Genomic DNA, 22,737 nt, shown 5'->3' with positions numbered 1-22,737 from the left:
AAACTAGTGGATTAATGTTTGAATTACTCCACTAGTTGCTACTCAATGTTGACCAAGCTAGTAGTTATGGTTAATGATTGAGGCAGTTTACAGACCATAGCTGCTAAATATGTAATTGTTAAGACTAAATTGTAAGCTGAAAGCAATTCAGATCTAGTTTAAAATGAGTTTAAAGTCCATTTGACAGAGCTAGGGAGGGAGAATTTAAGACAAAGAAAAGTTGGTAACCACTGGCTCAGTCAAGTTAAAGTGCTGTAAAATCAGTGCTAAATAAAGGCATCAACATTACTTTGCTGCATTAGTATTCAACAGACCTGGATTGTTACCGCTGGGTGGTGGCGGTGGTGGAGGCTTCTGTTCAGAGACAGAGAGAGCTTGCAGCGCTTGCAGTGTATTCATGACCGCATTTTCCAGTCCTCTCTCCCCTCCCCTGCTCCCTTCCCCCTCCCCATGCGTTGGAATGGCATCGATTAGTGAAACCGGAATATCGTCATTTTCACGTGTGCTTAGAGGCCTTCCCTCGGGTGCAACGTCCTCATCCAAACTGTCGCGAAAGCCTGGTGGTGGTGCTGCGATCGCAAGGTTGAGTGTCTGCAGCAGGGTGTCGTCTTCATCATCGTCAACACCATCATCGCCCTCGGGAGGAGGCAGCGACGTCAGGTCGATAATGTCGTCCGTAGAACCGGAAAGTGTGAGAAAGGTAGCTTTGCCGGCTGCTGTGGGTAGGCCCTCCCCTTGGATACCATCATGTGTCTCATCACCCACTGGCGTCCCCCCAGTGGAATCTTCTTCACAAGAATCCTCGTCTGGATCGCTTGTATTGCCACGATAAACTAGTTCCCTTAGCTCCTCACTACTTTCCTCGCTTATGATGTTACTATAGACGTGCTGAAATGGCTCTCTGTCCTGTTGCTGAAAGTATGTGTTGTTGTGCAAGTAGGGCGGTCCGTAGTTGGGTACCTCCGGGCTCTCTAACAGTCTTTCATAGCGTAAGTTCTTAAATTTATTGAGGGGTGGGTTCCCCTCAAAAATAAATGACACTTTGGCGCTCCGAGGTGAGTCTTGAGTTTTGTGTCTGGTAGCTGGAGGCAGAGGAGGGGGCAACGGACTCCTTCGGTTCTCAAGGTCTCTGTCAGGGTTTGGTGGTTCGTGGAAGTAAGGAGAAATGCTGTTTTCCCTTTGCCCATTGTCTGAGTACTCAGAGTCTCTGCTGTAGATCTCTACTTGACCAGGCTCCTCATTGTCCCCAAAAGATGTGCTGTAAGGCCACTCCAGGACACGTTCCTGACCTGCAAGGAACACAAGATTTTATCGCTTTACCTGTTTTGTATTTGATTTTGATTCAACTTTAAAGACCTGTTTCAGTTAAGCACTCTATTTCAAAGCAGGGTTTATGCAGCACTGTAAAACGTCAATTTTTAAATGTGTGACCTCGCAACAAGTTTTCATAGTTTCATGTGGAGTATTTTTCCAGACCATCAACATCTACTACTCAAGTGAAACTTTAGATATCCACCAATTTGTCCTAAACAGATGGCTTGTAATCCATATTATGTCACATACACACAGACAGGGCTGGGCCATATCATACCATACCATATCCTATTCACGGTAATACCGGTATAATGTTAGGCGATAAGAAAATGAAATATCGCAATGGAATATGGTTAAAACGCGCCTGCGCAGTGCCTTTGTTTTCAGACGCACATGGCAGAAAAAGCATGGCGGCAACGGAGAATGGTAAATGGCCTGTATTTATATAGCGCTTTACTAGTCCCTAAGGACCCCAAAGCGCTTTACATATCCAGTCATCCACCCATTCACACACACATTCACACACTGGTGATGGTAAGCTACATTGTAGCCACAGCCACCCTGGGGCGCACTGACAGAGGCGAGGCTGCCGGACACTGGCGCCACCGGGCCCTCTGACCACCACCAGTAGGCAACAGGTGAAGTGTCTTGCCCAAGGACACAACGACCGAGACTGTCCAAGAGAACCGGCAACCTTCCGATTACAAGGCGAACTCCCAACTCTTGAGCCACGATCGCTCAGAATGGGAAGGACAGAAGCGGTTTGTTGAACGAAACAGATGAACCAGGATTGGTTTGTTAAAATGGTGCAACTTCAGTGGTGTGGAACTGGTTTGGCTTTCGTCCATTAGATACACACCAAAGCACAATTTTTGGTAGCGCATGCAAGCGGGCCGTTGTTATCAGTGTTGGGACTAACGCGTTATTAAGTAACGCGTTACAGTAACTACGTTATTATTGTGGTAACGAGCACGGTAACTAGTTATTATGCCAAAACCAGGAACGCGTTACTCGTTACTGGGATTTAGATAGGGTCGTTACTCGTTACTTCGTGTGGTGGCTATCGCAGAGCTTCCACAGATTCAGTAACATTAGCAAGTGGTGGAGGCCAGCAGGTGGATGAAGGAAAGGGGACGCAGAAGGAAAAGAGACCCGAGGCGGCCGCCGGTCCAAGTGTGAACTGAACTTCAGGTAAGAAGTTATGACCTGCAGTCTATCTGGGTCAGATATAAACCAAGTTTAGGTGGAGTTTATTTTCGTTATTCTGACTTTTTCCGTACTGCGTGCTAGCTAGCATGACGGAGTTTCTATACAGCTGGGTGGGTGCTATGAAGTTAATGATGTTGAACTTTATTTTGTTCATAAGTTATTAGAGTTGCCAACCGTCCCGTCTGGTATTCAGAGAAAATATTACGCGTTTCGTATTGAGGTGAAAAGGAACAGTTTGTCCCGTAATTCAGCTACAATGAAAAAGGCACAAAGCTGCAGTTATTCTGTGTCTTTGCTGCACAGCTGCCTCTTCTTTCATTCTCCCCCTCCCTCTCCCGTTTCTACTTCAATCATGAAAACTGATCAATGATCAGCTGATCGTCTTTTCTCTCTTGTTTGTTTATCACTCACTTTGCGCCGAAAGAGGAAACCAGCGGATGTCGCGCTAAACAACAGCAGCACGTTTAAGCTTGATCAGCTGTTGTTAGAATTTATTTAATATTAATTTCTAGTATCAGCTGATGTTTGCTGGAGCAACAGCTGCACAAAAGCTGCTGGTCATGATATGGTTTGGTTATCTGGTGAGAGGGAAACATGAAGATGAAACCAGGAGATGTCCTTACTGAATCATGAGAGCTGAACAGGTGATGGAGAAACAGGTTTACCTTTTAGGTGACATGAATGAGTTGAAGGGAAGTTATGAACTGTTTCTGAGAGACAAATAACCCCAGGATCCTTTTTTAGGTAGCTGACAGCTGGTAACTGTGCAGGTGCGGATCTAGTGAAGTGTTGCCAGGGGGGCAGGTAGGGCATTAACGGGGAAAGGGGGGCACAAAGAAATACTTTTCTTTCTTATTCTCATTTAAAATGTCTAGCTTTTAAAAAATAATTATCTGAATCTTACAACAAACGATTGATAGATTGATGCATACAGTGGGGCAAAAAAGTATTTAGTCAGCCACCGATTGTGCAAGTTCCCCCACTTAAAATGATGACAGAGGTCAGTAATTTGCACCAGAGGTACACTTCAACTGTGAGAGACAGAATGTGAAAAAAAAATCCATGAATCCACATGGTAGGATTTGTAAAGAATTTATTCGTAAATTAGGGTGGAAAATAAGTATTTGGTCACCTCAAACAAGGAAAATCTCTGGCTCTCACAGACCTGTAACGTCTTCTGTAAGAAGCTTTTCTGTCCCCCACTCGTTACCTGTATGAATGGCACCTGTTTGAACTCATCATCTGTATAAAAGACACCTGTCCACAGCCTCAAACAGTCAGACTCCAAACTCCGCCATGGCCAAGACCAAAGAGCTTTCGAAGGACACCAGGAAAAGTATTGTAGACCTGCACCAGACTGGGAAGAGTGAATCTACAATAGGCAAGCAGCTTGGTGTGAAAAAATCAACTGTGGGAGCAATCATCAGAAAATGGAAGACATACAAGACCACTGATAATCTCCCTCGATCTGGGGCTCCACGCAAGATCTCATCCCGTGGGGTCAAAATGATCATGAGAACGGTGAGCAAAGATCCCAGAACCACACGGGGGGACCTGGTGAATGACCTGCAGAGAGCTGGGACCAAAGTAACAAAGGTCACCATCAGTAACACACTACAACGGCAGGGAATCAAATCCCGCAGTGCCAGACGTGTTCCGCTGCTGAAGCCAGTGCATGTCCAGGCCCGTCTGAAGTTTGCCAGAGAGCACATGGATGATACAGCAGAGGATTGGGAGAATGTCATGTGGTCAGATGAAACCAAAGTAGAACTTTTTGGTATAAACTCAACTCGTCGTGTTTGGAGGAAGACGAATACTGAGTTGCATCCCAAGAACACCATACCTACTGTGAAGCATGGGGGTGGAAACATCATGCTATGGGGCTGTTTTTCTGCCAAGGGGACAGGACGACTGATCCATGTTAAGGACAGAATGAATGGGGCCATGTATCGTGAGATTTTGAGCCAAAACCTCCTTCCATCAGTGAGAACTTTGAAGATGAAACGAGGCTGGGTCTTCCAACATGACAATGATCCAAAACACACCGCCCGGGCAACAAAGGAGTGGCTCCGTAAGAAGCATTTGAAAGTCCTGGAGTGGCCTAGCCAGTCTCCAGACCTCAACCCCATAGAAAATCTGTGGCGGGAGTTGAAAGTCCGTGTTTCTCGGCGACAGCCCCAAAACATCACTGCTCTCGAGAAGATCTGCATGGAGGAATGGGCCAAAATACCAGCTACTGTGTGTGCAAACCTGGTAAAGACCTATAGTAAACGTTTGACCTCTGTTATTGCCAACAAAGGTTATGTTACAAAGTATTGAGTTGTATTTTTGTTATTGACCAAATACTTATTTTCCACCCTGATTTACGAATAAATTCTTTACAAATCCTACCATGTGGATTCATGGATTTATTTTTCACATTCTGTCTCTCACAGTTGAAGTGTACCTCTGGTGCAAATTACTGACCTCTGTCATCATTTTAGGTGGGGGAACTTGCACAATCGGTGGCTGACTAAATACTTTTTTGCCCCACTGTATATACCATCAAAACAGTGTACATCACTGTCACAACAGTGTTTATTTTCATTCAAAGGCTTTATGATTTTTCCTATAATGGTGGGCTGGTCTCTAGTCAAAATGCCCGGGACGATTTTTTTGTCCCAGTCCAGCTCTGTATGCAGCTCATCTGCAGTCTGGTGTTACCTACATCTTCCTATTCAGAAGGCAGAATTTCCGAGTTCTGAGTACAATCGAAAGCACCACGACTGCAGTTTTTGTGTTGGATGTAAAAGGCGCACATGATGCTGTGACGTAGGCTAGAATCATGGCAGCAGTCAATGACGGTCCAGGCGTGGGATTTCTCTCGTGGAAATATGCACATTATCTTTTCCTTTCTATTGGTAGGTGGCACAGTGCACTTGTGGCAAGTAAGCAAGCTAGAAGACTGGCAAAGTTATGGAAGCAACACATTAACAAGAGAATTCTGAGTAAAACCAAAGTTACTTTCCCTAGTAACTAGTTACTTTGAAAGTAACCAGTAACTTGAAGTAACTGAGTTACTTTTGAGAGAAGTAACTAGTAATGTAACTAAGTTACTATTTTAAAGTAACTTACCCAACACTGGTTGTTATTACCGTATTTTTCGGAAAATAAGTTGCTCTTAAAATCCTTTGATTTTCTGAAAAAATCGACAGTGCCCCTTATAATTCTTCTGTATGAATTCTGGTTGTACTTACTGACCTCGAACCGATTTGTGGTACACGGCGCTCAAAAATCTGTAAAAAAATGTTTTAGTACGACTTTGCTAAGCTACGAAGCCACACCGCTTGATGGATTGTCGGAGCATTACAGCTATCGTAGTCGGGAACCTTGCAGAGTGATACGTACTGTGCTTCAATATTACCATATTGTGTGTGTATAACCTCATTTTTAAGTTTTGTGGATATTATCCATGGTTATGCTGAGGATACGTCGGCCAATTTCCACTGGAAATGCCTTTTGGCTAAACTGCCAGCAAGGAATTTGCATTTTCACTGTTAAATTTTTATGTAGCTTTAATGCACATTAAAAAACAGCTGCTTGCTTTTTTTGTTGTTGTTTTTTTTTGCACTAATAAAGTTGCAGAGTTGCAAAGTATTGTGTCTAGTGTCAATTATATCGTCAGTTATAAAGTTATCGCAAATTTTCAAATATATATCGTGATAAATATTTTTGGCCATATTGCCCTGCCCTACACACAGACATGGATCATACTTACTAAGGTCATCCACTCCTGTGCTATTGCAGTGGGCCATGCTGAAAATAGATCTTCTCGAGTCCACTAGGAGGCGATAGTATCCTGCTGTTAGACAAGCCAGGTTCATTGCATCACTTGACTCCATGATCAGTGTGATGGGCTGTGAAAACAAAAAAGGGAGGATGTGCAGAAAAAAAATAGTTAAAGAAAACAACAGATGCTAAAATTAATGCAAGGCATTTTTGGGGTGGGGGGAGACTTGTTTTCAAAGACAGCTGTGCTCTGCTCTCACCCTGACGTCCAGAACATGCAGCTCCAGCCGGACATTGGTCTCATCCTCAGTGAGGATCTCAATGCGATTCACATGGCTGAAGTCAGCCAATAGGGCCACCAGGTTTGTGCGGGCATTGATGACGTGGCTGATGCCGTAACGTGGGCCCACTAACAGCGTCACCTCTGTCTGTTTCTCACCTTGCTACGGATTTCAAAACAAACAAACAAATTAAAATCAGCGAAAAGCTCAAGAAGAACTGACATTTACTCTCAAATTTTTCACAAGGCTTCCTGGATCAAATGGGCTTACCAACAGTATTGATTTGAACTCCCTCCCTCCAAAGAGTCTGAGTTCACTGAGGTACCTCAGGTAATGCACCTTGGCCTGCAAAGCGGTCAACTGTGCAGAGAGGAGCAAGGACATTAGTAAGAATCTGAAAAGGAAATAGCTTCCACCACAAGCAAATGCAATTTGTCTTCTAATGTCAGGATGTAAAGCACTCTCAAAACTATTTTGATCTGGCCCGCTGATTTTCCATTATATCCCATCATGTCATTTATATCTGATAAGGTTCCAAAGAGCTGCTCCACAGCAGTGCCACTCTTTACACCCTGCTTTTGTGGAGTTGTGCCTCTCCTGTGAGTGTGATTTAAACTCGAGATGCCAAACATTACAGCTGCTTTCATTTTACTCCAGTGTTCATTCATTCATGACCTGAGGTTTTATCCCTTCACTCTTAATTCCAAAGTGTAGTCCAGCAATATTTTACTGTGCAGTCAGCCTCACATAGAAAATGCTAATGGGAACGTCTGATCTCTGTGAATACATTTGATTAGCTAGTGCCAATCGAGCCGCTTGGCCTTATGCACATGGGCCGAAGCTTTGGTGTGTTTCAACTGATATACATTCATCACCTACAACATAAAGCTGCATTACTTTGATTAAACTGGACAATTAAACTGGAGTAATATCAGTTTGCCTGCTGATAATTGATGTCGCCAGCATTCAGGTTCTTTGCCCACTTCTGCTTTAGAGTGGCTCTTTGTATATTATGATGTACAGACGTGTTATAAATCAAATAAGCACAGGCACTGTGCCTGGCTTGGTGCTTTTTGAGACCCAGCCCATGTTTCAACATGCTCGGGAAGTTGTACATGAGCTTATGATGTGTTCTGGAGTGGAGAATGGGGGTCATTTGAAAAAAAAAAAAAAATCATGGTGGACATAGCCTTTGGTAAATGGTAAATGGCCTGTATTTATATAGCGCTTTACTTTGCACCTTACTGTTGGTTCTTGATGGATTAGGTCAAGGGTGGTAAACATATGACCCAGGGGCTAAAATCAGCCCAGCAAAGACTCCAATCCAGGCCACTGGATAGCTTTAGGAAAAATTTTGTATTTGCTTAATTGAAGTTTTAAAGCATTTCCTGCTGATAAAGGTGGCCCACATCACCATTCATATTACAACAAAGTACCAGGACCTTTTCTACAATTTTACACATTTAGTTATTGCACTTTAAGCCCAAAGCTGTCAGAGTGCTTTCATTTACTACAGCATTTCTTTATCATGTAGAAAAACTGAGACATGCTGTTAAAATTGTACTTTTTTAGTTAAACTTCTGGAAAATGGGAGTTTCAGTGGTCTCACCCACTTAAGATCACATTGGGCTCCATACAGCCCATCGTGTAAAATGAGTTTGACATCCCTGGATTAAATGACGGATCCAGACAGATGACGCACTATTCTTCTAGGTATTGCCTCACTTTGTGTTTAGATAATGACAGTTGGGCCTAAAACGTTAGCACAAAATGATCCCATAGCACAAGACAGCCATTAAATCCCCTTCCTATAGGAGTCAAAGGCTCAGGTTTTGCTTTGATTTGTCTGTCAGATGCAAATGGTTTCATTTATTAGTTTAGAAAACTGAGAATCTGACTCTAAATATGCATCATATTTCATAGCAAATAACAGAAATGAATGATCAAGAGCTCGGCTGCAATATGAGACTTGTTTTGTGGGGTCGTAAAATGGTATGAAATATGTGTATCCTCGAGGAGAAACTTGCGCATACATAATATTCAGTCGGAATGAATACATGTTTGGTGCTCCAGTGAGCATTTGTGGAGACTCGACTATGCATGTGAGATCAGCTGTGAGCATTAGGGATATATGTTCATCGCAATAAATGAAAATTTCCATCAGTGCAATGCTGTGGTTCATCCATGTGTTTTTAATTGAATACATTTAGCTTTTGTTATTTATAGAAATGAGCTACAGCATGGCCTAGTTCAGTGTAACTTAAATGCTGCACACTATGTGAGATTTGTCCATTCTATGTGTAGAAGAGAAGCCATAACCTGATATGGGTTAGTATCGAAATCAGCTGATCTGCTGGGATTGTGGCTGAACTTGAGCTGGTGGTCTGTCTGAACTAATGCCATGCTCAATTTGCTGTTTCACAGCATTGTTTTGGAGCTTTTTTAGAATTTAAGAAATAATATCTACTTCCTACATCATGCATCAAATACAACATGTCCAGAGTTGATTTACGCAGCGAGGCTCAGAAATGTGAGCCCATGGCCTATCCCATGACTCTATGGGACATTAAAGTCCGCAAGAACTCACAAACAAGTGCCGATGGCTTACCATGAATACACTCTATCTAACTCTGATTCACTAACAGAATTTGCATGACAGCTGATTGTAAATCACTGGGTGCCGCTGAAACTCTTGCAAGGGTCGGCTGCTGATTTGTACTTGTCAAAGTTAATATGGGTGCTGGAGAATGAGAAGACTGGCAGCTGCTTGCATCATTGAAACAGTTTTTGTTTGTTTGTTTGTTTTTTTAAAAAGCTAAAAAGTTCAGCCCAAGTTTGATTAGCTTCCCCTGACTGGAACATGTGTGCGCTTTTAAATTTAAATATCTTATTATGCATAAAGTTTGACAATCCATTGTTATTCACATTAGCATTCAAGGTCTAGCTTGACAAAGGGTCTTAGGTTGACAAGGGTGAGAACCTTTACAAGGTGGAGTATGGCAGCGATGCTATTTTAGGATATTGCGTCAGAAAACGGAGAGGCAGTGTGTTTGCGTGCATGTGTGTGTGTCAGAGTGTGTCAGCTTATTAACAAGGGCAAGGAAAGACAAAGAGAGCTGGTTACTTTTTTCCCTGGAGGCACGAGGTTCTGGTTGGTTTTGAGGATGTGTGTCAGAGCCTTCTTGACGTTTTTCTCCTTCATGCTGGACAGCACAGCAGGAGGCAGAAACAGTGACAAACCCCACTCTTTTCTGTCGAGAGAAGATTGATTTCAGCATAAAGCAGCCCTTAGAAAAAAAAATCCTTCCACAGTGGTTAAAAAACAGCTACAAATTGGGAGGGAAGCTGTTAGTAACAACAAAACGATGAATTGACTTTCAGGTGGACAGCTTTGTCAAAGGGGAAAGTGTTTCCTCAACAGGACCTTAAAAATGTGAGAGAGCTATATGCGCTGAGACCCTAATATTTACAGTGCTTTACTCAGTGCTGGAGGACAAGTTAAATAAGGGCAGCCAGGCGGATTCCCTTACTTACACTGGGACTGCACAGAAACAGATGTGTCAACATTATATTGCCATATAAAAGTACAATAACAGCATTTTCTTGTAACTCTCAATTGATTAAAAAACAAACAAACATCCTGACTGTTTGCTAAAGTCATGCTTCTTCTAAAGGTGACCGGTTATGCTCATTTACAACTCTATTTTTTTGTACTTAGACTCTACAAGGGTAGCTTTGCATATTTCATAATTCGAAGTACTCTTCATTTTTCTCATACTGAGCCACTGTCTCCTGTTTTAGCTCCTCTCCCTTTAATAATAATAATAATAATAATAATAATAATAATAATGGATTGGATTTATATGGCGCTTTTCAAGGCACCCAAAGTGCTTTACAATGCCACTATTCATTCACTCTCACATTCACACACTGGTGGCCTTTAAGGCCACCCTGCCTCTAACCCAGGTTTCTCTTAATTGGCTTTCTAATTGATGGGTGGGGCTTCCTTAAAACATTCATATTAGGGATATCCACACTGAGTGACATTAAATAAAGTGTGAAACAGAGTGAAAGGGCATATAAAATCCAGCCGCAACCTGACTTCAGCCCATTTGGGCAATATGATGATTTTATTATTTAATCCTTTGGCCATCTTTAATATGAGCATCCACCACTAAAAATAACGGTTTAACTGTTGTCAAAAAACAGGAAATTTACCATTTAAAAAGGTGTCTTTAGTGTTAAAATTTGTCTACGTGGGTAGTAGTTACAGTAGTTACTCCATGTAACCCCGCCTCTTCGAGTACTGAGCACTGATTTCTTTTACCTTTGCTTGTGTCGGGTGACTAAACTTTATTCTATCGTGGTTCCTTTGGCACTCCTTACCTGTGCCTCTGGATGCATCATCATCCTACTATTGCAATGTATGTATGTATAATCGTTCCCAGACCTCCCAGAACTGGCTCAATCTTGATTAAACTTGGCCTAAAAACTACTTTGGGTACCAAGATTCATAAATGGTAAATGGCATGTATTTGTATAGCACTTTACTAGTCCCTAAGTACCCCAAAGCGCTTTACACAACCAGTCATTCACCCATTGATGATGGCAAGCTACATTGTAGCCACAGCCACCCTGGGACGCACTGACAGAGGTGAGGCTGCCGGACACTGGCGCCACCAGGCCCTCTGACCACCACCAGTAGGCAACAGGTGAAGTGTCTTGCCCAAGGACACAACGACCGAGACTGTCCAAGCCAGGGCTCAAACCGGCAACCTTCCGATTACAAGGCGAACTCCCAACTCTTGAGCCACGATCGCCCCATAACATCAACATGGTGATTGATTAAAGTATTTATCTCACATAAAAAGTAACTGTTTCTGTTTATCTGTATTTGGATATAGAAGTTGCATGATTAGGGCAGGTTCAAGAATCTATGCCATTTTCAGGTATGCATTTAGCAGTCATTTAGTAGTAATTAAGCTCTTACGGTTTTATGGGTAGATCATGCAACAGAAAAGATATCTATAACAATCAACATAAATAGCTGACAATATTGGTTGTACCACATACACAATGGGGTATGACTACTATTAAGTTACATCTTCCTATTGTATTTCTAATGGGTCCAAATTGTTGGTAATTGAATGGACTTCGATTACAATTCTCAACTGTAACTGTATCAGGTTTTTACAAGATAACTTTTTTAGAGCAAAACTTGCATCAATGGTGATTATTAATGCTGATCACTTAATCACTGATGACGATTTAGAGGTGGGTTAATATCTCAACACTGAACTGCAGAATACTGAAAAAAACATAATTTAAGAAACTAGAAAATATTACCTTTTAAATTCAAGTCTCTTCATTATAGGCGAATATTTTCTAACCCTACACAGTGTGCTCACTGCTAGTCATATATTCATGTACAAAGATTATTCGAAAATATTTTTGTATTATTTGGAGTTTTATTTTACCCGTATCATATTCAAACTAATAATCAGCCATGAGTTTTGATGTAAGCACATCTGAGAATGCCATAAATTTTCTCAAGTTGCCATTAACAACAGCCTGACAGTGTCAGCAAACTATTCAAGGAAACATTTCTTTCTGTTATGTGATTTTTTTTTGTTTAGCCAGAAAGATGCATTCATCCAAGAAGGGAACAAGGGCAACGAATTCGAATAATGCCAGATAAACTTTTGCAAAACCATCAGAAAACTTTTAGAAAAAAAACTCTGTTATTTATTATTAATGATGAGCTGCAGCCTGTACAAGAGTTTTACATTTACAGACATGTTAAGAGTGTCAAAAACACACTCGTACCCACAGCTGCATTTACATGCACACTTACTGGATGTATTTCAGGGAGACCTTCTGACTCTGTCTGGTTGTCATGGTGAGGATGTACATCTGCAATGCAGCCAATCGCAGCGCAGCATCATACTTGAGCTCCTGGCCAAACCGCTCTAAGACCACATCGTTACAACTCTGCAGCAAAGGAGAAAGTTACGTAAGAGTCCTTAAGTTTTTTGGGGCTTGTGAAGCGCATTTCATCTCTACAAAGAGCTATTCGAGCACCAGCGCATCCCCACTGAGCTGTAATAAGTTGTTCACAACCTCTGTGGCTAGAGATCCCTTCAAAGGGATGCGCTGTAGCTTCCAGTCCCAGATGAAGGACTCGGAAACACAAAATAGTGAACTCTGACAGAAAGAAAAAAAAGATGATTAACTTGGCTTCTCTCAGGCTATTTCACTTGACTAATTATCAAAGGAATCCTCAGGAAGCAATTTATTATTTCAGAGGGAAGTAGTTCATACAACAGTTGATATAAAGACTTTATTTGCAAATGAGGATTTTTGTCTTGAAAGGATTAATTCTCCACAAAACTAAGTAAGTCTGTAGATCATGAAAAATAATTTCCAAACCATCTGGCAGCAGAGGATTTGGATGTATTTATATTTAACAGTCGACAAGTCTCACCTCGTGCTCATGCTGCTACTGTTGCCACCGCTCACCTGAACATAGAGGTATTCAAACGCAACAGCGTCTCTCCGCAGCAGCTCCACTGGGTCCCTGGGAACAAAGCTGATTCTAAAGAAACACTTCATCTTGTCACAGCCGGGTCTCTGAGTCACCTGGGGTTGAAAAGCACAGACAAAGAGAAGTGTGAACATGTGAAAACACAGTAAACAAGCTATGTGTAAGTATATGCAGAAACTCAAGTTGTTCAAAAGTTCATGTTGGATCATTACGAGCTTTGAGAGTCATCGTACCAATCACTATCAGAGGTCATGTGGGGTTTTTCAGTAAGTGCAACACCCTAAATCATGTCCCATTTTATTGCCTTTTTTTTTCTTTTACATGGGACAAAGATGAACATCATCCTTTAATTTAAAAAAAGACTTGAAGCTAGTTTGATTTAATAAGACTGGCTTCACGTCTTATTAAATAAGATCATAAACCCAAGAAGAAAAGTCTTATTGTTGTATTCATTCAAGTGAGAAGAAGGGTCATTTTTAAAAGGAGATTCAAAGGGTCAATCATTGGTTTCTAGGCCTGTGTGACTGGGGCCTAAGCTGCTCAAATATTCTTTCAATTTCAAAGAGAAGTAGTGAAAAAGTAGGATGACACTCCAATTAAGTCTACTTCCCGGATTTTGGGAATGCACGGACGTCCTGTTATCTTAGTGTTTGTATATGTATGTAGGTATGGGTGGGCCAATCTGAAGCAAGCCTTTCACAGACATCATCACACATACATTACTAAGATCTATATGTTCTTAAAAAAGAGTTATCATGAATCTCAGTCCTTTTGATTTTTAGTTTATTTCATCATCATAACCGAGTGAATGTTATGTTACTTTCCATATGATTCAAATGTCCTACTTATGTCACCTGTTCAAAACTTCACATTTACTAAAATTTGTATTTGCGATTAAATTTTTGTTCGAGTCACTACTACATACAGAACGTAAAAAAATGGCATTTGTGTCTATGTAAAAAACTAACTCAAACTAATTCAAAGAAATGAAGTTAATAAATAGTTATATGAGAAAATAAGTTAATAATTAATAATGACTGCATGTCAGCTTAAAAGCTCAGGTTCATTTTGTGACAACCTATAGGGTAGTTAACTAGTTTTTACCAGGCGTCGTATTTTAAAAACCAATTAAACTAAATAAACTCTGAAAAATAACCACTTATTATGGGTGTCAAACCAGTGCAAAATCAAACTGCCAAAAATGTGAATCTTCAAGTAAAAGTCTTAAATTTATGAATACATTTATGACCAGTGGTGAACATATATAGCATTGGCTGCAGAAACATTAGTACAAAAGCAACGACAGCAGCAGCGGCACTGTTTTGTTTTGTATATTCATAGCCATATTAGTTGTATTAAGACCACTTTGCAACCTAAAGACATGCTTGTGCAATCCAGCAGCAGTAACCTAGAAAAACCTCACTTTGCTTGCTGTGGTTGTTCATGCATTTGCTTCCATCCTCCATTCAAGACAAAACCACAAGACTGGCATCGTCTTTTAAATATTGATCATATTTTGTAAATTATTTAATATTGCGTCGTGTAGAAAGGGCAAGAGTTTTTTTTTTCTTTTAATCTATACACTTCAAGAGTTACCAGCTTCCTCAAACACACCTGTCCTCAGTAGTGACACTCGGGTGTATTACAGTATAGAGAATGGTTTTCAGACTCTCAAAGAGTCTTCAGCCATTGTGTGTGCCACGTGCAGAGCTCTTCACATCTGAACTGTGTGGCATGAATATTAATATTGTCCTCCTGTGATGAACCCTATTAGAATATACTGGGCACTGTGTATGTGTGTGTGGTTGTGTAGGTGTAATGTGAGCTGTCGCCACTGCTGTGCAAGTGCTGATAAATGACACTGGGGTCTAAATGCTGCTTGAATACTGAGCAGGAATGTGTGTGTGTGTGTGTGTGTGTGTGTGTGTGTGTGTGTGTGTGTGTGTGTGTGTGTGTGCCAGTTGTTGTGTGTGAAAGACAGAAAAGAAGGCAAAGAAAGTGAAAAGAACAAGGCAACATCCCCGACCTGAGTAAGCATCTCCTGTTCGTGCAGGAGAAGCAGTTTACTCTCAGAGCCTTCGGTCCTCTGTTCCAACACCAGGGAGAAGTGCTCGATGCATTTGATTGACAGCTTCTCTTGCAGGGTCAGGATAACTTCCTGAAAGAATAATAGAAAAACTCACAATAACAGATTTTAACTGTTCTTGAAAACCTTCCTCAGGATACCTTTAAAATAAAAAAGACTTTTAAGCACACTTAAAAGGGACCTATTACGGTTATTTCCAACTTAATATTTTAAGTCTAGGGTTCTACTGAAACTTTTTATTCTTCATTGGCTATCAAAAAAACCTACTGCTCTTATACTGGGACTCTCATGGGCTTCACCCATGACAGTCAAACATAAGGCATGAGGGCCATAATCGGCCAGACAAAGACAGCAGTCCAACCCACTGGACTGTATTGCAAAATATGACAAAGGTGATCAAAGGTGTTCATAAATGTTGGACTTTTAATTGTGTTTTCATATGTTTTACACATACTATTGAATTTGCACTTCTTTTTCTTATATTATATTTCAGAATTTAAATGTGTTGTTAAACTTCTTCACACTGACAGAAAGAGAGGTTTCACTAATTTGGCGAGTCTGAAATATGTCTTTTTTTTATCATCCTTCCCTTCAGGACAAATATCTTCCGATTTGCTGCCTGTTTGTGAGAGTCAGCCAATCAGACAATTTAAAGCAATTTAAAGGGTGAGGGTTCCACTCATACCCAAAACTATGTCTTATTGAGATTACTTTCTATGACATCATACATAGCCAAAAGAAGAAAAACAGTCTTAAACTGAGTGATGAAGAAAAGTCTGTAGAAAACTCTTCAACCTTCAGTAATTCTGTTATAGATTTATTGCCTTGCCTGGGTTTATTGTCCTGTTGCATGACCCAATTTGGCCAAGCTTTAGCTTTTGAACAGATACATATTTGACTCTAAAATACTTTGGTAGACAGAGACGTTCATGGCTGACTCAGTGACTGCAAGATACCCAGGTCCTGTAGTTCCAAAACAAGCCCAAATCATCACCACTCCACCACCGTGCTTGATAGTTGGTATGAGGTGTTTGTGCTGATGTGTTATGTTTGATTTCCACCAGACATGATGCTGTGCATTATGGTAAACATCTCCATTTTGGTCTCATCTGTCCGAAGGAAATTGCTGTTGAAGTCTTGTGCATGGTGAATCATTGCAAGGCCTGACTCTGGAGTGAATATATAGAAGTGCTCATACTTGGTGATGATTAGCATCTGATCAGCAACACTTATGCTGCTAATTACCCTCTTAATTCCTTAACATATTCTGCACTGGATTACAATATAAGCATATCTAAGTGTTTAAGTAGGTCATGACTACAGTTCCATGCAGGGAAGATATGATGGCATTACGCCTGAATTTTATGCAAAACTGTTATTTTTCCTGTGTTTGTAACATAAACTAAATGACAGAAGCAACAAAGCGGTGTGGAGTGCAGGATAACTTATTCTGGTGGTAACTTTATATAAAAAGGTCAAAGCATGTTTTAGTAAGTAAGGTGTCTTGCTTCCAGCAGGCCTGTCACTCATCTGATTGCTGCTTGCTTTTGGAGCTTTGGTAGTAACACATTTGCATGAGGTGTACCTCAACAGCAGCAGTTCAAACAGTAGCAGTGTGCAGCGATCAAATAGGTGAGCTCAGGTTAAAAGAAAATGTAGCAGCTGTGACTGAGTTCATCAAAGAATCGTCCACTTTGACCAGGTGCAGCACCTCATTCTGATCCCGAAAATCTCTTTAGTCAGTAAATGCTGTCTCCTATTCACTGTATACCCCAACTTGATCATTTGGCATCACCTGGCAGCTTTATTCTACTGGTCATTTCTGTCCCACCCACTGGAGAGCGGTGAATAAGAAAGATAAAAGGCAATTTCTGTCCAGGTTAGGATGACATCCTTTGCTGTGAGGTTGAGAGAAAAGAAAGTCATTATGCCTCTTGCTTTCTGAATTCGCTCTGGGAGTTTCAGAGGATCATAGCTGAATAAGAATTAACAAGTCAAAAAATGAGAATACGCTCTTTGTCGCCTTGACTGAATAACTAAAGAGCTCAAACAAATGGAAGTGAATTTCACAGTCCGCGCGTGTGTTAAGACTCACTAATTTGGACTCTTGATAACATCCCCCTACTGTAATTACAAATGCAGCAGAAGCTGCTTATTTCATGACGTAAGCCTTAAGTTGTTGCACACGCATACCTTGATGGAGGTACTACAGTCAAAGCGAAAGGACTTTGTCTGCCCGTTCTCCAGGTAGACCTTTAGGACATTTGGCATGAACAGAAGAGAGTTGTCCTTCATCGGGTTCTGCAAAGGAGGGACAGGATTAGTCTTTTCATTCTGTGCACGTGCCGTGGGTTCAATACATGGAAGGAATTCATAAAAGTGCCATGTCGTAACTCATTTATGTGACTGTCTTACATCCATTGAAATCGCTGTCTAAAGTGGAAACCAGCTGGCATTGCCTATATAGGTCATACAAGCTCGTGTGTATGCGCGAGTGCATGTGTTTGTGTGGTAGAACTGACCGGAACCTGGCCGTTTATAATGACCTCCTCAGCAAAGCGTACTTTGACCGGATTGGACTTGAGCATGGCTTTTTTGGCTGCACTGATGAACGCTGATTTAGGGGACTAGGAGGCAAGCGTCCAAAAAGTGATAGAGAGAAAGCAAGCAAGAGAGGAGAGGAAGGGAAGAAAGAGACAAACAGATGGAGAGAAAGAGATCAACAGGAAAATCGATGTTCAAACAAACAAAAAAAACTGTTTTCAGTCCCAGTTTATGGACTATAAGAGCTATGTTTGACTCTTTCCCCCCCCCAAAATCAATCAAAAACAGCACTTTTACAGCAGACTCTTCATACTTTATTTAGCAGAAATGTAACCCAGGAGGAAATTCTGAAGTGTTAGGAAATACAGGATCATCACTTCCACTCCTTTAAACGATTAAACTTAAACTCCTTTGTTCGTGACAGTAACAAATGCCATGAAAACACTGACATCATAACCTTTCTGTTGCATTCCACCTAGAGCACATTTCCTCCAGTGGAAGGAGGAGGACATGTTTTCTTTAAAGAGAAAGAAATGGTGCAGCTGTTAGGAGCTACAGGGAGTGCAGAATTATTAGGCAAATTAGTATTTTGTCCACATCATCCTCTTCATGCATGTTGTCTTACTCCAAGCTGTATAGGCTCGAAAGCCTACTACCAATTAAGCATATTAGGTGATGTGCATCTCTGTAATGAGAAGGGGTGTGGTCTAATGACATCAACACCCTATATCAGGTGTGCATAATTATTAGGCAACGTCCTTTCCTTTGGCAAAATGGGTCAAAAGAAGGACTTGACAGGCTCAGAAAAGTCAAAAATAGTGAGATATCTTGCAGAGGGATGCAGCAGTCTCAAAATTGCAAAGCTTCTGAAGCGTGATCATCAAACAATCAAGCGTTTCATTCAAAATAGTCAACAGGGTCGCAAGAAGCGTGTGGAAAAACCAAGGTGCAAAATAACTGCCCATGAACTGAGAAAAGTCAAGCGTGCAGCTGCCAAGATGCCACTTGCCACCAGTTTGGCCATATTTCAGAGCTGCAACATCACTGGAGTGCACAAAAGCACAAGGTGTGCAATACTCAGAGACATGGCCAAGGTAAGAAAGGCTGAAAGGCGACCACCACTGAACAAGACACACAAGCTGAAACGTCAAGACTGGGCCAAGAAATATCTCAAGATTGATTTTTCTAAGGTTTTATGGACTGATGACATGAGAGTGAGTCTTGATGGGCCAGATGGATGGGCCCGTGGCTGGATTGGTAAAGGGCAGAGAGCTCCAGTCCGACTCAGACGCCAGCAAGGTGGAGGTGGAGTACTGGTTTGGGCTGGTATCATCAAAGATGAGCTTGTGGGGCCTTTTCGGGTTGAGGATGGAGTCAAGCTCAACTCCCAGTCCTACTGCCAGTTTCTGGAAGACACCTTCTTCAAGCAGTGGTACAGGAAGAAGTCTGCATCCTTCAAGAAAAACATGATTTTCGTGCAGGACAATGCTCCATCACACGCGTCCAAGTACTCCACAGCGTGGCTGGCAAGAAAGGGTATAAAAGAAGAAAAACTAATGACATGGCCTCCTTGTTCACCTGATCTGAACCCCATTGAGAACCTGTGGTCCATCATCAAATGTGAGATTTACAAGGAGGGAAAAGGGTACACCTCTCTGAACAGTGTCTGGGAGGCTGTGGTTGCTGCTGCACGCAATGTTGATGGTGAACAGATCAAAACACTGACAGAATCCATGGATGGCAGGCTTTTGAGTGTCCTTGCAAAGAAAGGTGGCTATATTGGTCGCTGATTTGTTTTTGTTTCGTTTTTGAATGTCAGAAATGTATATTTGTGAATGTGGAGATGTTATATTGGTTTCACTGGTAAAAATAAATAATTGAAATGGGTATATATTTGTTTTTTGTTAAGTTGCCTAATAATTATGCACAGTAATAGTCACCTGCACACACAGATATTCCCCTAAAATAGCTAAAACTAAAAACAAACTAAAAACTACTTCCAAAAACATTCATACACTGTATTTACAGGACTTTTTCTCTATAGTGGCTGAAAGCTGAAGTTTATTCTTGCCATTAGGTAGTGGAATTAAAAAACTATGGGCCAGATTTACTGTTTTAAAAAAGTTGCACTAAACCCAGGTGCAGTCCCAGCACACCAAAAAACAAAACAAAACAAAAAAACCCCACGTTAAATAGCAGTAAATTATTCTCTAAATGATTTAGATCTTGAAAGAGAAACTCCCAGAAATACACATAGAACAGGGTAAGTTGCAAAAATCTCGCACAAAAATTTGATTTTCTTCCACAAGTCTCACTTTTATTTCCTCTTGGAAGACTCCTGAACTTTATAGGCCTACTTAACTGCTAGCTTGTAAGCTGTTAGCTTGCAGAGCGACTCCTCTTCTCTACTTGGTTATAAAATACTACCATTTTGTCAATGCTAGTGACACTTTAGACAACTAAAAACACATCTTTTTAGAATTTACATTTTGTTAACTTTTGTCTGTTTTTGCTTTATACTCTGTCATTCCTTGTGAAGCACTTTGTGATCTTTTTTGTAAATACCAGCAACTTTTTTTAGTACCAAAGCCCAGTTTGTGCTGGTGCAAGACATTTGTAAATGTGGCCCTAAGCAATCACAGACAAATGGGATGACTTCATTTTCTGATTATGCTGAGGTAACACACTGGAAACCTCTACTGTTAAAGACAAGGTTTGACTGACCTGGGGCCAGAAGAAAAAAGCACATCAGGCTAGTTCGCTTGTCATTCCTGTTTGAGTCAGTGATGCTGTTTCTACCAATGACAATTAAAATAAATTGCTTTAAAGGGAACAAAGCCCTTCTGGAAAAAGTCTAGAAGGCGGTAGTCAGTACTTGAGCCATGATAATTTCTTTATAGTTTGCTTCCAACAACTAAGGTGGTCTTGGGCAATAGTTCTCCAGGCTTTCTCAAAGTCTATCAAAGTTTGTCTTTGGACATTTTCAGAGGAATGTTTTTCTTGATTTGCTTTTAAGCTACGTAACACTGACCTATGAATCACTGAAGAAACACTTAACTCAAAGTATGAAACAATGCTATGTCTACATGTATCAGACAACTTGCCAGAAAGAGCATATCTGGGTGTCCTAAAAGAATTGAGGGTGTGTTAAAGAAGAAAGTTGCTCATACCAAATAGTGACTTTGTAACTCGTTAGACAAAAACTATACTTGCATTCATGACAGCGCATGTTTGAATAAACTGGTGCAGGATCATTCAGTCTCAAAAATTTTATGGTACAAAGTCTGATTATATATAATATCTGCTGTGAACTTTTAGCTTCATATATCAGATAGTTTCCATGATATATTCTTTTGGAAAAAATGGTCAGAATCTGTGAATCTTTTTTTTTCTGTAATACAACTTGTTATATTTGCTCAATTCATGAACTCCAAGCATGAAAGTTGAGTGACACATTTTTTTCTTTCATATTTTAACCAGCTGATGCGTAAACATTTCTATCTATCTGTTTCAAGTTCCATTTTCTGACTCATTTTGTTGGTAAGAAAGAAAGAATTTTCAGGCTTTTATGTTTTATATTCACTGCTTATATTCATATTTAAGCAGTGCCTCAGATTTCAATGTGCAAAAAAGAAGAAAAAGTCCTGAAAGTGTGTTACCGGACCATACTTCAAAAATATCTTAAAAAGTATAAAGATTTTCTACCATGAAATTTGTATGCACATTAGAGACAGAAGGTTTGGTTGATTTGAGACAGAATGACCCTGCATCAAAAGAAATGATGGGTGGCTCAAGACTTTTGCACAGTATTGCCGATTTTAGGCATTTTTCTGCATTCATTCCAATTAATTGAAGACTATCTTCTGAGCAACTCTTCTATGCCCTTGGCTGAATTGTAGCCAATTTTGGTAAAATTGGATGAATAAGAAATAGAATGGCTCTCTTAATTTGGCTCTGCACACACACAGTGGGCAGCAGAGAGACCTTCATGGGGAAAAGAGCCAATAACAGCCAATCTTCTCTCCCGGTACCATCCAACATTGCGTTGTTTTGCATAGCAACAACACATCTGAATCAGGAACACACTAAAGTAGCACTTAAATTACTCATAATCATACTGTAATGGGTGTTTATAATTATATACAGGAGCTGGTTTCACTGTGTTGTCGTTTCACTGTTGATTTTGGTCTCTTTATGTAATTTGTTGTCAGCAATAAAAATATTGTATATCACTATCACCTTATTGTTTAAACGCAGGTGAGTTTTAGAGGCCTGCAGAAGGATGTCTTGTGTGATTTTAAATATTTTTTTTATTTGGTTGAACAAAGTAAACAAAAAGTCCTTCAAAAATAAAATGCAGAAACCACATTTCATGTTCTACTATTACATATACAGTGTGTATATATATATATATATACTGTATATATATATATATATATATATATATATATATATATATATATATATATATATATATATTTATTTATATATATGAAAACAATAAAAAAATTTAACACATGATAAAGTAACACATTTTTAAAATACGAATGGATGGAAAAAGTGGTTTGTGTATGTGTCACCAAAAACAGAACATTTTTCTAGATTTATAAATCATCCCAACACATTTTGACAAATGTATCTGTATATATTGCGAGATCTACTCACAGGATAAGGTTGGACAACAGTCAACATGATGGATTCTTTGCAGCTCCTGGAACAAGAAGACAGAAAACCGTAAAGTCATCAAAATCATGAAAAAAGAAATAAACAACAACAAAAACCCAATGATTCCACTCAACAATAACGGCAAATAAACAACACGATCTTGATTAGCCTGGGTGAAATGGAATTGAACGCCTCGGGCAAACACTGCTTACAACAGACACAGTTAAAACCAAAAGCACACAGACACTCATTACTTTCCCCATTTAATTACAAAAAAAGGGGTTGTACTTCCTGTGAAGTGAAACACGATTTGTTTCGTTGCGCAC

At 40.4% G+C, this 22,737-nt stretch overlaps 1 protein-coding gene across 1 annotated transcript in view; it reads right to left on the bottom strand.

Annotated features, from left to right (window-relative positions):
• Positions 1 to 22,737, bottom strand: part of LOC146608651 (FERM and PDZ domain-containing protein 4-like) — a 44,194-nt gene that overhangs the window by 4,880 nt on the left and 16,577 nt on the right. The window contains exons 5-15 of the mRNA XM_085347953.1: positions 22,412 to 22,457; positions 17,725 to 17,829; positions 17,396 to 17,503; positions 15,143 to 15,274; positions 13,092 to 13,211; positions 12,427 to 12,563; positions 9,697 to 9,823; positions 6,843 to 6,932; positions 6,552 to 6,734; positions 6,281 to 6,419; positions 315 to 1,289 (exon numbers count right to left, since the gene is read on the bottom strand). Coding sequence (XP_085204079.1) covers positions 315 to 1,289; positions 6,281 to 6,419; positions 6,552 to 6,734; positions 6,843 to 6,932; positions 9,697 to 9,823; positions 12,427 to 12,563; positions 13,092 to 13,211; positions 15,143 to 15,274; positions 17,396 to 17,503; positions 17,725 to 17,829; positions 22,412 to 22,457 — 2,162 coding nt within the window. The remainder of the gene's footprint in view (positions 1 to 314; positions 1,290 to 6,280; positions 6,420 to 6,551; positions 6,735 to 6,842; positions 6,933 to 9,696; positions 9,824 to 12,426; positions 12,564 to 13,091; positions 13,212 to 15,142; positions 15,275 to 17,395; positions 17,504 to 17,724; positions 17,830 to 22,411; positions 22,458 to 22,737) is intronic.

The sequence above is a fragment of the Diplotaxodon limnothrissa genome, linkage group LG23, assembly GCF_057381915.1.
Source record: "Diplotaxodon limnothrissa isolate DT_005_m linkage group LG23, D_limnothrissa_male_GT1.1, whole genome shotgun sequence".
In the NCBI taxonomy this organism is placed as follows: Eukaryota; Metazoa; Chordata; class Actinopteri; order Cichliformes; family Cichlidae; genus Diplotaxodon; species Diplotaxodon limnothrissa.
This window is presented reverse-complemented; position numbering and strand designations above follow the sequence as displayed.